This window comes from Prinia subflava, chromosome 1, assembly GCF_021018805.1.
Source record: "Prinia subflava isolate CZ2003 ecotype Zambia chromosome 1, Cam_Psub_1.2, whole genome shotgun sequence".
Lineage (NCBI taxonomy): Eukaryota > Metazoa > Chordata > Aves > Passeriformes > Cisticolidae > Prinia > Prinia subflava.
The window spans coordinates 128478433-128493451 of NC_086247.1; the positions used below are offsets into that span (position 1 = coordinate 128478433).

Here is a 15019-nt window from a genome sequence, read left to right on the forward strand (position 1 = left end):
TATGTATATGCTATCTTAAACATTTGTAATTATTACAGTGACTGCAGTCACTACAGTAAGACATTTATTTTTGTAATAAATAAATCAAGTAACAGATTTTGTTTGCTCTATATGGAAGTTTAATGTTGATTATATGAGAAATAAATATATTGGGATATCATTAATTTCCTTTTATTTAACTATTATGTTATTTAATCTGTGGCTAGGCAAAACCAAAATGTTTTGCTTTAGAAATTTGAAATAATATGTTTGAAAACCATTCTTCTTTACCTTTCTGGTAACCTTGTAGTGTGCACGGAAAATCTGCGAGTGTGAAAAGGGAGTAAAAGGAGACAAAGGTGATTCAGTAAGTATGCATTTATGTGAGTAGGCTCAAGAATCTGAATTTTAATCAAGATCAATACTGCACAATACTTTAATTGGTTACTATGTGAACTAGGTAAAAAAACAAGACATTAGCTGTGCATGTACTGCAAAAAGATTGATTTATTGTAGCATATCATGTTGGTGGTGAAAGGCCACTGTTAAAAGAGCTCAGAAAAAAATCTATCATAGTCGGGTACTGTCTTGAAAACATATTTCTATTATTTGGTAATAAAACACTGTGGATAAATAGGTGATTTTGGAGCCCAAATAAAAAAGTTATTCTTTACCCTTGCAATGGGGAAGGAAACATCCATTAGACAAAGATTCTCACCCACCGCCAACTTCTATTTTTGTAAGAGGTAAAGGTTCAAAAGTCTGAGGGTAATGGCTATATGAGGAAAGGTGTAAAACTCTGCCTCCAACACTCTCTTTTTTCTTGTGACACTTCAGCACATATTTCTTGGCTCTAGTAAGGAACAGAAAAGTGTGGGTTCAGACAGTGGGTGACCTCTCTGATCATTTTTCTCTCTTTAATAGTTCCCCCAGAGACAAGCAAGGTACATTCAGAGGTTTTTGTCTTTCTCCCTAGACTCTAATGGGTCAACCATACCATTAGCAGGTTATGACACCAGGGCCTATTGTTCAGTCCTTGTGGATAATGTGCATCTGGATAATGTGCACCAGAACCTCTGTCTGCAATTTGAAATTTTAGAGCCAAGAATTATTAAGTTATTTTATCCAAAATTATTGTATGTAGCCAGATATATAGATGTGTATACACCAAACTTTCTAGTCCCCACCATCATGATCCTTCAAAGAGTAATAAAAAAATTGTACAGTAATTTTTGTCTTGGGGTTGCTGAATATTGACCCTAAACTGTTCTGTACAGTTTTCTTCTAAGCAGAGAAGATGAGATAGTGGTGTTTAATTGAGAAATGGGAAGAAGAACTTCCCATTTCCGAAGAATACAGAACTGTGTTTGTTTTCTGTAATGCCTTCCTGATTAGATTTTTCAGTTGCTCTGTAGAAAATTTATCATTGAATCTTGTTAAAAAAATTTTTTTTAGTTACCTTATAATACCAAAGTGGGTTTAGCTAAATGAATATTGTGTCTCATGTACCATACTTGAATCAGTGGGGTTTTTTACCAAAGCATATTCTAGAATAATTTTGGACTAAAATATAGTCTTAGACAAGCTGGAGAATTTTATCCTCACAATGATAATAATGTTTTCTTGCTTTGTTTCAGGGCAGTGCTGGCAGCAAAGGGGAGAAAGGTGACCCAGGACCAAGAGGAAACAAGGTAATGTGAATTTATATGAAATAAAGCAAGTTTTTATCAAGTTATTCAAACCATAGATGTGAATATAGCAAAGGATAAGTTAAAATAAGTTATAAATGTTGAGGTTTGCTAGTTGGTAGTTAGCTGCTTTAGAAATGTGAGATAAAAATTTAAAGCTAAACTGCTATCAAGTTAACACTGCCTATTATTCCAGTTTTTCTCTGACAGCAGAGGTCTCTGAATATAGCTGAAGGCTCTTTAGGTTCCACAGAGCTTTCTAACAGTTCACCAATCCCTTGATCAGTATGCTTCACTCTAAGATTTCAGTCATCTAATGAAAATAGCTGAGTTTTCTGTTTTAATGATCAGGAAATGCATATCCTTTATTGTGGAAGGACAAAGTGTGAACATTAGTAAACAGGAAAAAACAGTTTTGCTTTGTAACAGTGTTCTTGGTTTTAGTGTAATAGTGATAAATGAAAGTGCAATACATATTTCAGTTGTATTCCTTTGCTTCCAATAGGGTGATGCTCAAAAAGGAGATCATGGAGAGAAAGGTGAAGAGGTATGTGACTACTACAGTGCTAACTCAAATTTGGTCTTTTCACATTTTTTGAACTAGAAATGTTATTTTCATTTTTTATGTGTCTATCCAATGATTTAAAGCACCTACACTAAGGCCAGGTTTAAAGAAACATGTATACTGAGAGAAACAGTCTAACCATGTGCTTAAATACAGAAATGAGATGCTACTGGGAGGAGGAACTTCTGAAGCTGTGTGATTTTGACTTGACTTGCATTAGACTTATCCCAAAGACAGACCTGATGAAAACACTACATAGTCCTTTGGTGGCTTCTAAAAACTGATGATTCTCAGAATCCTTGTTGATTCACTGGAGAAAGTTTAACACTACTCCCTGTATAAGAGTAACTCAGTTTACAAGTCCCATTTAAATGGCAGCATGTACCTACTAGGAGGCTGGGAAACTGAGTGGCATATTTACAGCTAATATATGAGTAAAAAATACTCATCTAGATTTGCAGAGAATTATATGTTAAACAATTTCAGAAAGATTTGTTGTTGTTGTTGTGAATAGTTCAAGTTCTGAAACATAATTTTTTCCTGGGGGGTTTGGGGATTTTTCTTCTTTAGGAGTATGTTAGGTCTTTGCTTTCTCTTTTATGATTTTTTCATTTTTTCAATTTTTGACTAGGGAGCTCCTGGCTACAAGGGAGACAAGGTAAGTTTTTTGTAGAATAGAAGTAGTCTGAAAATAAATTGTCACTTGCTGACAGTGTATGTGAAAGAATGGAAAAAAGACCTTGTCTTGTCTTTTTGTCATAAAAGCTCCTAATGCAATCCCTAGAAGTAAATTCAAAATTTACCTAAATGCTTACTCACTGGATTGCTGGAAATGAAACAAAAAAACTCACAAAGTCAAGGGATGTAATCTAAATATAAAAAGAGGGAAAGTGTCAACAACCAGAAATACAGGTTTTGGAAGGAAAAGAAAGTTGGGGGTTGAATAGGAGGTTAAGTGGAAAGAAAGAGAAAATGTTTACAATGCCTACAAACACGATGTGGCAATCATTAGCTTTCAAAAAACTTACCACAAGGAAGTTTACTTTTAACCTATTTATAACTTGCAAGGGCTAATGCTTGATCAAGAAAATTTTCAACATAGTCTCTCCAAGAAGATTAAATAACAATGCATTTCAGTGACTTGCAGGATTCTAGAGATGAATTGCAAGGTGGACCATCATAGTCAGAAATGAAACAGAGACAGTACCATTTTGATTTTTCTTGGTTTGAACTTGTCTCTCTACATTGTTAATAAAAGCTGTGCCTCTGTGAATCCGTGTATTCATTAATAAAATGCTTCAGTCAATTTTGTGGTAAGATTTCATGAAAATGGGAGCAGTAGATTCATAGGTCTACTTTTCATGTGTCTATTGAAAAGTTAAATCATCAGTGAAAATCTTAATTCTTTCTTCACTCCATATGTGCAATCTCACAATTGTTAGTCAGGAAAATCTCAGATATCACAGTAATGAAATCAGAGCATGGAAAGGCTCTCTGGAGACAGTGCACCGAGATGGAAAACTGTAGGTAAAAAATTATTAGATATTAAACGTATTATCCTCTGATATAAGTTGGATGCTTTGCAGGCATTTTCAGAAATAACCCATACTGAGCAGAGCAGATCTTATCTTCTACAGACCATATATTATGATGCCACTTCCAGGTCCTCAGAGTCAACTAAACTCTTGTGCTACTGCTTGCAGAGTCTTTAATGCATGTAGTGTAATCAAATCATCTTGTTTAGTTGTGAACCCTTTGATTTCTTATAAAGGGTGAAAGAGGAGAATGTGGACCCCCAGGAACAAAAGGAGAAATAGTAAGTATAATTTTTATTTGAACTGTTTCATGTTGATGAAGACACTAGAAAATCATGTAACATATTCATAAACACAGCTTGAAATGTCACATATGATGTTATGTGAAATGTCTACTAAGCTAAAAGGAAGCTGTTCAGAAGCTGGCAAAGAACATAGTCAAAGCAGCCAAGAAATGTGGATATAGAAAACATGCCAGGGCTGCCAGAAATCTTCTTGCTTCATTTCTGTTGAGGACAGTGATAAAAAAAGCTTTGTCCTCTGCAGGGGATCTCTGAAGGTTGGAATTCCAGAATTCCAACCTTCACATTCAAAATCCTGAAGACAGAACTCAGTTATGGCTTTATTTTTAAAGAAAGCATTCTAGGCTAGACAAAATCAGACACAGAACACATACAGCCAAATGTACGAGGAGCAAATTCAATATTCTGAGGCCGATCTTTTAGTTGGGTGATGGATATTGAAACATGATTGGGAGTCCAATTTGTATTTATCCAGTACCACTTTCTCATCTCACTAATCAGACTGAATCCAGTCATTTTGGTGCTGTATATTAGAGCTTTTTCAAATGCTGTTCAGGTTTGAAATTCAGACAGTTTCTGTTTGGCTTTGAAATCAGAACTGACTCAAGTCATATGTTTGTATGCTACCAAAAGTAGCCATCACTGTGTCAACGTATCACTGTTTGTACCATCCATTGCTTGTGTAGTTGGGCTGGAAATGGGCTGGAACTGACTGGGGTTATTTCTCTCTCTGGTGGCTGATGCTTGGCCTAGAAGCAAATGCCAGGGAGCAGAGAATTGTTTAAAATTTTTTGACTCTGAATCTCTAGGGGGGGAGCCAATGGAGTGTCTGCATAGGTATCACTGCTAAATTTGTCAAGGCTATTAGAAGTTCAAAATGCGACACATACCTTGAAAAATGCAGCAGTCTGCCATTGCCTTTGCCTGTAGAGATGTTACTAAATAAAAGAGAAGTAAGAGAAATAAGAAACCAGTCAATTTGCTCAAACCTATTTTTTGCTTTAGAAATAAATTATAACTGAGTATTGACAGAAGTGGAAGTGAAGTTCTGTAGAACATGCATTATGATGACTAAACAAAAAACAGAGAAGCAGAAAGATTCTTGAATAATCTGTAGTGCTGTTGACTGGTAAGAACTCATTAAATGGAGAAATCACAGCTAGTGGAATAAAAAAGCATGGCATTTTAAATTTTTTGGATGCATTTTTAGTGGATTCTGTGAACTATTAATGTGATTCTGCCAGGCTGCTGATCAGCAGGTTCAGTTAGTGAGACAAAGTTGTCTGAAGTTATTCTGGTATAGACACTGCAGTATTTTTATTAAGAATTCTGTATCTAAAATGCTTCCAGGAACTAAATTTAAAACCCTGTAGCAAATAAGAACTTCTTAATCAAATAGCTAAGATGTTAACTATTCATTCACTATGCCTGTTGTGTATGAAAAGTATTTTAACCAACTATTGAGGGTGGAATGTAACCGGCGTTTACTGAATACAGTATGAGAGCAGCAGTACTCTGGTGAGAGAATGAAGTCTCCAGAAAATGCTTGAACAGAGATTTGAGCCATTACAAGCACATGACAAGTGCTTGGCATTTGAAAGCAGATTGAAATTTCCTTTTAATCTGATAATTGAATCTAATTTTTCCTCAGGGTTTGCCGGGCTCTGTGGGCCCTACGGGACCTCGGGGACCTCAGGTAAGGGAACGAAAAACTACCAAATAAAAAGGGAAGATTGTATTCTTTTTCTGCATACAACCTATGAAAAACAGCCATATATTTCTACCAGCACTGGTTTTTGAATATTAACAATATTCAATGTGTTGGGCACTTCACTGGGTGTGAGGCAGAAAACTCTTGTCCTTTAGAGCTTAGAATTGTGCTATGTTACACTGTACCCCGTTCAGGGGAAATAAAACCCCAAAACTTATAGGTGTCTTCAAAGGCAGCTCATTCTTTGCTTTGACTTTTTTGTAGGGTATCAGGGGAGATCCAGGTCAGCAAGGCCCAAAAGGCATTCAAGGAAACAAGGTGAGATGTAGTTGTATATGTTATTGTAGTTGAATATGTTATTTATATAGGGAGAGAGGATGCAGAAGCTCTGTAGAACCTTTATACTCTACCGTACTTTTTTGTCAGTAGTTTTTTTATTAGTGGTGTTATTTGTACAGCAATAATGTCCCCACCTGGGTGGTGCACCATCATGTGATGAAGGCTTGGTATTGTTGGCACATGCGCCCACTTTCTTATCTGGGTATCCAAGAACATTTTGAAGGGCCACAATAGGATGCAACCAAGGACCTCTCTAGAGCCACAGCACTTATGTCAGAATTTCAATCACTTGAATATGTGTCTTGACTTTTGCCATCCCTTGGGAAGCTTTTTTCATAGAATATTTTTTGCCTACAATGCCTGTGTTTAAAGATTTTACATATTTCTAGATGAAGGTTAAAACCTTCTGTCTGAGTATTTATAATATTTTTTAATTGCTTGTGTACTGTAAAAACTCAGGTCAACTTTGAAATTGGTTGACATATAAGATTTTATGACAATTAATGCCTTAGTGATATTTAAAATAGATAATTTAGAGTTAATGACTACATATTGTCAAGAAAAATCTGTTGGATAAAGTGTGTGATTAACTTAGGAAGCCTTCTGGTTTGCAAAACTTTGGGAAATTACTTTCTGTGAATATGGTGGTGTTGCTCATGGGAGAGTTATTAACATCAGTGTTTGATACAGAAGGATCTTTCCTTTATCAGTTTGATACAAAGACTTTCTATGACAGGATCATTGATAGCCTGGCTAACAATCTAAGTTATACAAGACAAATTCATACAAAGCTGCTTAGTAAAAGACACACTATATAAACACTCATGTTTTGTTTCTTAGGCAACAATTTAAATAGAAATTCACAGAAATAAATTTAGATATGGGAAATGTTTATTATTAAAAGTTTGGAATATTGCCATCCATCATGATTTTCCTCCTCCCGACAAATGCTTTTTCATACTTCTCATTTCTTCATCTTCTCAACAAAATGCTTGATTGGGAAAGCTGTTGCAGAGTACTTCAGAAGTGGGAAAAGAAATGGGATGATGAGTTTGAAAGGAGCTATTCATACATGTAGTGGAAAAACCATGTCTCTCTTTAACTTCAGCACAGCAAATGACAGTAATTTTTTTCTCTATCATTTCACACTGATGAGTCCAAGACAGTGGAACTGTCTTCTATATACTTCTATTATATACAAAACCATATTTGTTGAATCTTGTGTGTCCCTCTGTCAGTCTCTTCACATATTTTTATGGCTGTAAAATACAAACATCTTTCTCTAGAATCCATCTACATGGATACAATATTTACGGTCTGTTAGGCTTTAGCTGCAGATTTGCAGTAATAAGAAACTTCCCTCTTTTATCGGCTTTGAACTCCCCAGCCTGCTGTTTAAAGTCCATAGTCAAGATTTTTCCATGCTCAGACATCTATAATAAAAACAATACTTCCAGGCAGGTTTAGCTGATGCACTTAGATAATTAAACTTAAAGAGTATAGAAGAAACATAGGTATGTTTAAGGGTTATCTCTTGTCCTTACCTGATGCCAAAGCTAACCTTTGGCATTTTGGAGCTTATTTGACATGAGTGAAAAAATTTTAATGATCGGTACAGATAATCAGTGGCTGTTTTGAGATTAATAAACAGCCTTTCAGCTAGAAAAGGTCAAGGCCTTTTTTGGTTCAGACACATAGCAGTCTTTCCAATATCTTTTGTCCTCATAGAAGGATTATTAAATTGCTCTTTTAAAATTAGTTTTCATGACATATAATACAGCATCTGAAAAGTGGCAGTTATTTATAATAGCCTTGGATAAAATAAATAAGACTATTCTTAGTGCAGTTCCTTGGCCTTTCCATTGTAACACTTTCTGCTTTTTGAACTGGTGACTTCATCTTGGTGGCATTGGTACCTGTGTGACATAACACAGAATGCCACTGCTGGACTTTTATTCTTTGTTACTGAGCTGTGCTGAGGTTTGAAGGAGTAGATTCAGTTCCTCAAAATACAAGCTCCAGATCAAGGTCAGCCTACAGATATTTTCGGTCTCAGTTGTGGAGTGTACAGTCCACTCACGTATCTGGCTGGCTCAGTGCATCCCACACCTCTGTGGGTTATGGGCACGGATGCATCCTCTCACTTTGCAGTGCCAAGTGGCAGACACAGGTGGGGACAGTGTCATCTGGGTGCTGTCTGGGTGCCACTGGCTCTGGAAGCCATCAGCAGGAGAGGCTTGGTGGCATTGCACCTTCAACTAATTGACAAACAATTTGACTTGTCTGAAGCAAGGTAGCATGGTGTCCAGAAATATTATCCAAGAAATTACTTAAAGGAACTTTTCATTCTTTACTTCTATTATTCATATGCATTTTCTTCGTAATCAGTCCTTATCTTTAATAACCTCTTTAATTACAAGCATATTTCATCACTTCACTTCCACCCTCTTTTCAAACCATGTGTGAATATGTTGAACAACCTATATCCTGCCCAGAAGGCAGCTCAGTGTAACATCAACCAGAACCAGGTTTTGCCATTATTCAAAATTTTAAAGTTTTTTTTTTCTTATTTGCAACTCTGTGAAGTTCTAACATCTCAAAAACACCTAAATAATCTTATTACATATATATATAAGCCTCCATAAAGAGGTCAAAGCATTCAAAATGAGACATTTGAGCTCCATTTAAAAAAAAAAGCACATTATTATTATTTTTGTTATCATTATCATTACTATTATTATTATTATTACTAATTTCCATTTAACCAAATACTAAACTGTTCACAGTTAACACGCTAACAGTAAACTTACAACACAGTATATAATGGCTTTAAGAGAAAAACATTATAGGGTTACAGGGCACTTCACTCAAACAGAGTTAGGAGTAGGGAACTGGCGATTTTCTCTGTGTATTTCCTGTCTTCTGAACTAGACAGCTTGGTCCTGTTTCCAGAACAAGTCCTGAGCAAAGAACAAAGATTATTCTGCTTGTTTCCTGGTTTACTGACTTTCTATTGCCCATTGACAAGTTTCATACAAAGATGTTAAATTTATCAAAGGAAACTATATTTAAAGCCAAATTTTATGCTGTTTTGTCTGTTTCACTAACTTGAAATACCTAAAGAAATACTATCCACAGCTGTGCTCTTTATTTTCTTAGACATTTGCTTCACTCTAAGGCACTCTTCAACCTCGTCAAGCATCATGTATTATCTAAATTGTAACATAAAGTAAAATCTCAGATCATAGTGTACCTCATTCAGCTATAAAATGTAAAGAAAATTACAAAGAAAATCAATAGGAAAAATATTCACACAGATTTAATTAACTGAATTTTCAGAACACCAATTTATAACCCTGAGTCTAAGGTAGAGACACTCAACTCTTGTCATACTGCAGCTTATAGGAACAAGGAACTCAGACTTTGTGTTCTTTGTCTCACTAGGAATTCAAGGGTGCTCCATGGTACGATTTGGCTGGATGATTCAACAGTTTCCAAAACACAGAAGACACTGTGTCACTTAGTAAAATACTAAAAGTACAAGAAACTGAAAGTTGGCAAAGAGAAAAGCCACACCACACTTGGTCCCGCTCTGTACATGGGGAATAGTCTATCATAAACAGCAATGACCGTAAACATTATCCAGTGAGGATCCCATCTATTGTCTGACTTTCCCAGTAACCTGATTTCTGTCATTTTCCTACTTAGGTTCTACATATCTCTTAACTCAGTAGATTAATACAATTAAAGAGCATCTGAACTGGTTACTTCATGTCTTTTGCTGGACTTACCAACATACTGTGTTGTTGTGTTCTTATTAGAAGACAGCTTTGCTCTTCAGTAGCAATACAACCCCAGAAAAATCCAACATGCTGACACAAAAGGGCTTCATTCATCTTGGTTCCCTCTCCAGGAAGGAAATGGAATCACAAAGATTTTTCTGGAAAACAGAGTTCTAGTAATGAATATAGCACTTCCACAAAACTAAATTGGGGTTCCTAGTATTTTTAGTGTTGGATAAAAAATTTATGTTACATATGCATGTATCTATTGATTTACTCAGACTAGTTGGCATTATTTTGTTTGTTTGTTTTTAATTTATTTTCAGATGCTGTTGGGGGTTAGATTTGGTTTTTTTTTTTTCTCTTCTCACAGAATTTTTTCCCATAAGTTTCCAAAAGCCTTGATGACTACTTAGTCAGAACAAAAAGAGTGCTTGAGGGATATAGCAGCACGAGGCTACACCTATTGTTTTTGAGTCCCTGGGAGTGTCCCTCAGAGGGGAGAGATGATGAGCTTTGGGAAAGGCAAAAAAGACAGATCTGGGGGAGGGGGAGGCACTCTTGCTCTCAGCGCCGAGGAGGACGGTCAGGCTGCCCTCTGCCTCTGCCTCGTCCTGGGAAATCTATCGTCATCTGCTGTGTACCCGGGAATCCTGAGCTCGCTTTCTCCACCTCCCCCCCCACCGCCGCTGCTTCTTCAGAGCTTTGAGGCTCTCCTGCTACTCTGTAGCCCTGCACTGCCCAGCCCTGCCGGGACACCCCTGCTGCTCCAGCTGCCAGCGCAGACCTCATCTCATCCACCAGCCCGGGACTTTTCCTTCCTTCCAGTTCGGCCTCTCGGAGTCCTGCAGGGGCACCCAGATCAAACTGCTCTGGGCTTTTTGTAAAAGAAAGCCCTCAAGGTTCTTGATTCTGTTTATTATTGATGCTGTAGTTGCTGTTTGTTTGTCGTTTTGTCATATATACTAGTAAAGAACTGTTATTCCTACCCCCATACCTCTGCCTGAAAGCTCCTTTAATTTTCCTTTTAATTGGAATAATTTGGAGGGAGGGGATTTGAATTCTCCATCTCTAGGGAGGTCCTGCCCCTTCCTAGCAGATATCTGTCTTTCAAACCAAGACAGATGCGTAACTAATATTTATTTTAAAAACCCCAAACCAACAACAATGTATTCTACACTATAACACCAGTAAGGTTCCATAAGAGTATATTAAAGTTAATTTTTGAAAATGTGTTTTTTAGTGGGGACAATGATAGTGAATTATTCACAAATTTTGGCGAATAATTCACAAACTGAATTATATGGTTACAGATTATAAAAATGAGGTATGAAATCTGGGTTTGACCTGTGTTCCGCTCATAAAAATGTGATGAGCAGAGAGTACTTACAGTTATCGTTTCAGAGGTTTATTTAAAATCTTGAACAGCTACTAGATATAAAGTGCATATTTCTAGAAATCCCAATATATTAATGGAAAGGCTGAGAATGACATTCTTAAAATCCACTGCTGTACTAAGGAGCCTCTCTGGAAAATTTGAGTTGTGTAGTAAGATTTTTAATTAAAGGCTAAAGTTTTATGAGCCAACATGTTTTCAAACTTTGAAGGAAAAGTTAAGTTTGAATGTGGATATTCAAAGCAGTTATTCCCAGAAAATCATCCTGGGACAATTCTGTAAAAAATCCGTCATTGCATATTTTCCTGAATACATGTCCCAGAACAAACTGCTAAGGGATCTGCTTCTTCTCTGGTGACATATGAATTCTTTCCTCACTTAGGTGGCAAGTTATAACTTTCCCAGAAGACTGAAAAAATCTGATTTTCCTATGAGCAACTTTAGGTCCTAGATATCTCAGCTAACTTAGATATACAAAATTTGAATAATATCTGTTAAAATATCTAAATCTATTTACATTGTTGTTGCCAGTATTTACTTTAAGGATAAAATCATTAATTTTTTTTTTACTGTAGCTTAATCATTATCACATTGCAGACTGAAATACAGAGTGTTTGTGTTCCTTATTTATATGAGCTTTCTGAAAAGGAAAGAAATTATTTATATTGGCACTAACTGGAACTCATCCTAACATAATGAATAATTTGGAGGGGGTGGATGGTGGTTTTTTTGGGGTTAGACTGTTAGGTATGTTCCAGGCTTAAAATGGTACAATTTCATTATATAAAATCATTAAGGTCAGCTCAAATGTAATCTTCTTTCCCATTGTTCCAGATGATATTACATGCCATCTGAAGGAAAATCCAAATAAGGAGAGAAAAAAGAATGTGAGCAAAGCATTAAACGAAGAAAATTATTACCAAAAAGATTTTTGGAAAAGCAGACTTTTCTCTTTACATGTAGACATAATGTGATATTATTGCCAGAACTTCATGGTTTTCATAAATTCCACATTACTTGTAGCACCAAGACCACAGAAGATAAAACCCAGATTTGTTAATAGCCATTTGAATTGTGAAATACAGTCTTTAAAATAGACTGAATCATGTCTATTTTAATCATATCATGAATCATTTGCATGTTGTCTGGTAGAAGGTTGACTTTCTTTCTCCATGAATATTCAGGCATCCTCTTCTATTCAGAAAAAAGTGTTTCACAGAACAACATTTTCATACATGACTTTTGTCACAAGGGCTTCTTACACTCCCTACTCCAGCACCTGCCAGTACCATACTTACAGCAGCAGCTCTGCAAGGCACAAGACAGCAGTTATTGGAAGAAAAACTGTGTTTTTATCACAGTTTAAAAATAGAGCTTTTGGAAGAATACTAACTTTAGCAGGACTCCCAGCTATATTCAAGGCATTGCTCCATCATGTGGGTGAACTTGCAAATAAATGAATTATTTGTGATAAGAAGAGTCCTTCAGAGTTACTGTCCTTGGGAAATTCTGTCAGGGACTGTCAAAATAGACAGGTTTAGATTTTGTTTTGTTTATGTGTTTTTTACTTTAAAAATGTATTTCTCTAGCCCTAAGTGAGGCTTTGGAAAGACACTGTCAGAATTTGGTGAAACTTGTATTCACATTAATAGTTTCTTTCCATTTTTTCTCTTTAGGGAGAACAAGGCCCTCCAGGTCCCTATGGCCCTGCAGGACCCTCTGGCATTGGAGAGCCAGGACCCAAGGTAACTCTCAGAAAGATGTTTCTTAAAGTGATATCTGTGGGCAGTCTTTTTTTTTTTTTTGAATGAAATTTCTCACCTACAGTTTTATCAAAGTCAAACTCTTATCACCTAAACGAAAACCTGATTGTCAGGTTTTTGTATTCACATAGGATGGAGAGAAAAGACCTGCTTTTCCAGCAACTCTTGAATTTTTCTGATGATCCTATTGAAAGAAGTCAGAACTAATGCCATTTAAATGGGGGTTACCTGCATGAGGTAATTTTCAGGCTCTAGCAGCTGCTTGCACTAATGAGTAAACCATAATTCAAGGTGTAGAAATACATCTCAGTCACTGTGATATATGGTGAAGTGAGAGATTTGCCTTGTCATTCACCAGGAAACAGCTTTTCTTAAAGATTATAAGATTCTCTCATGCAGCATTTAATTTCTCCATCTCATTTTATTGCAAAAGACTAGAAGGTGGAATCCAGCCTTGGAAAAGTCATGTCTGGCGTGCCAGATCTCCTTTCAGAAAATTACAAAAGCTTCTGCATGGGAAACATGACTCCTTAGTTTATGAGAGTTTTGTCAGAGACCTGCATCTCAGAGTCAGACAAGAAATGTAAATTGGGCAGAACTAGACCTCACTCTGGTTCTGGTGCCAAGTCTCTGATGTAGCTTTATGACATCTTTTCCCTATGTTTTGAATCAAAATGCTACCATCTAATACACTTATACTTTTTTGCTTTTAGTGCTCTAGTTTGTACATTCTTTGAATTCCTGCGTCTTTCCTGTGCAGTGGGGCAGACCCCACAACACAGAGAGGGTTTGTGAGCTCAGAAACCAGTATTTTGCCATGTAACAGGAGCAATGCTGGGTCCTTCCAGAAGGGAAAATAGTTTATGTAGAAGAAATGTCACCCCTGTCTATTTACTACTCTGTAAAAAGATAAAAATGCCCTGTGCCCTTATCCTGGAAGCACACAGTCCTCAGTAAACTGGAGAAATTGTGAAGATCACGGCACCTTGTAAGTAGAAGATGCAGAAATTATACAGCTCCTGGAATTCCCACGCAATCCCATATTCCACTGAAGCAGGCTTTAATTCCAGTACCTAGACAGAGGCTACAGGGAGCATCCCTCATACCTGAGCATTCCTGCTTTGGTACTGCAGGATTTGGTCTGAGTTAACTCCCTCATTCCTGTCATCTCTTAGGCATTGCAATTTTAAGCTGTTACCTCTTTGTCTTGAGGGCTGGAATGCAATCTAGTGTTTCACGTAGTAATTGAAAATACTGTCAAGTGTTTCTAAAACATCATGTATGGGGTTTTTTTTTCCCTTTAGGAGAAGTTGCACATTAGATTTTGAGCCTTTGTGGTGATGCCGTTAAATCAGCTATATGCAAAATCATCTATATGTAAAGGTCTCAAAAGTACAAAGTTGAATTAGGACTGAACTTTCTAATTATCTTTTTCACAAGGGTGCTGAAGGTCGAGAAGGCAAAATTGGATTGCCAGGACTTCCTGGAATTGGTGAGCCAGGATTACCTGTAAGTCAGTGATCTATGCATTGGGAATTGAAATGCAACAAAATAAGTCTTAGTGAGTGTAACTGATTGTCAGTAGCTGTATTGGCTACTGATTCCATGAACCACCTTGTACCTAGGCTGGAGCAGAACAAGCTATTCCAGCCCAATACATCAGTAGTTGCATGTGGCTTGTCCAAGCAGGACAATAAAACCACATCCAAATCAGTTTTGGGAAAATAATTATCTATCTATCTATCTATCTATCTGTATATATATATATATATATATGTATATATGTACTGCTACATGTTTGAGCTGATGATAATCATTAAAAATTGTGTGTAATAACATTTTAAGAAGATGAAAATAAAAGACATGAAACGTCCCTCAACTCCTATGTGTAATTTGGATCACATCAAGAACGAGGACCCAAATTACATGCTTTTACTTATATCTTTATTTTCTGAATTA

At 36.5% G+C, this 15019-nt stretch overlaps 1 protein-coding gene across 1 annotated transcript in view; it reads left to right on the forward strand.

Annotated features, from left to right (window-relative positions):
• Positions 1-15019, forward strand: part of COL28A1 (collagen type XXVIII alpha 1 chain) — a 65824-nt gene that overhangs the window by 12859 nt on the left and 37946 nt on the right. Inside the window, exons 4-12 of the mRNA XM_063391833.1 lie at positions 290-346; positions 1617-1670; positions 2173-2214; positions 2864-2890; positions 4004-4048; positions 5721-5765; positions 6045-6098; positions 12974-13042; positions 14501-14569. Coding sequence (XP_063247903.1) covers positions 290-346; positions 1617-1670; positions 2173-2214; positions 2864-2890; positions 4004-4048; positions 5721-5765; positions 6045-6098; positions 12974-13042; positions 14501-14569 — 462 coding nt within the window. The remainder of the gene's footprint in view (positions 1-289; positions 347-1616; positions 1671-2172; positions 2215-2863; positions 2891-4003; positions 4049-5720; positions 5766-6044; positions 6099-12973; positions 13043-14500; positions 14570-15019) is intronic.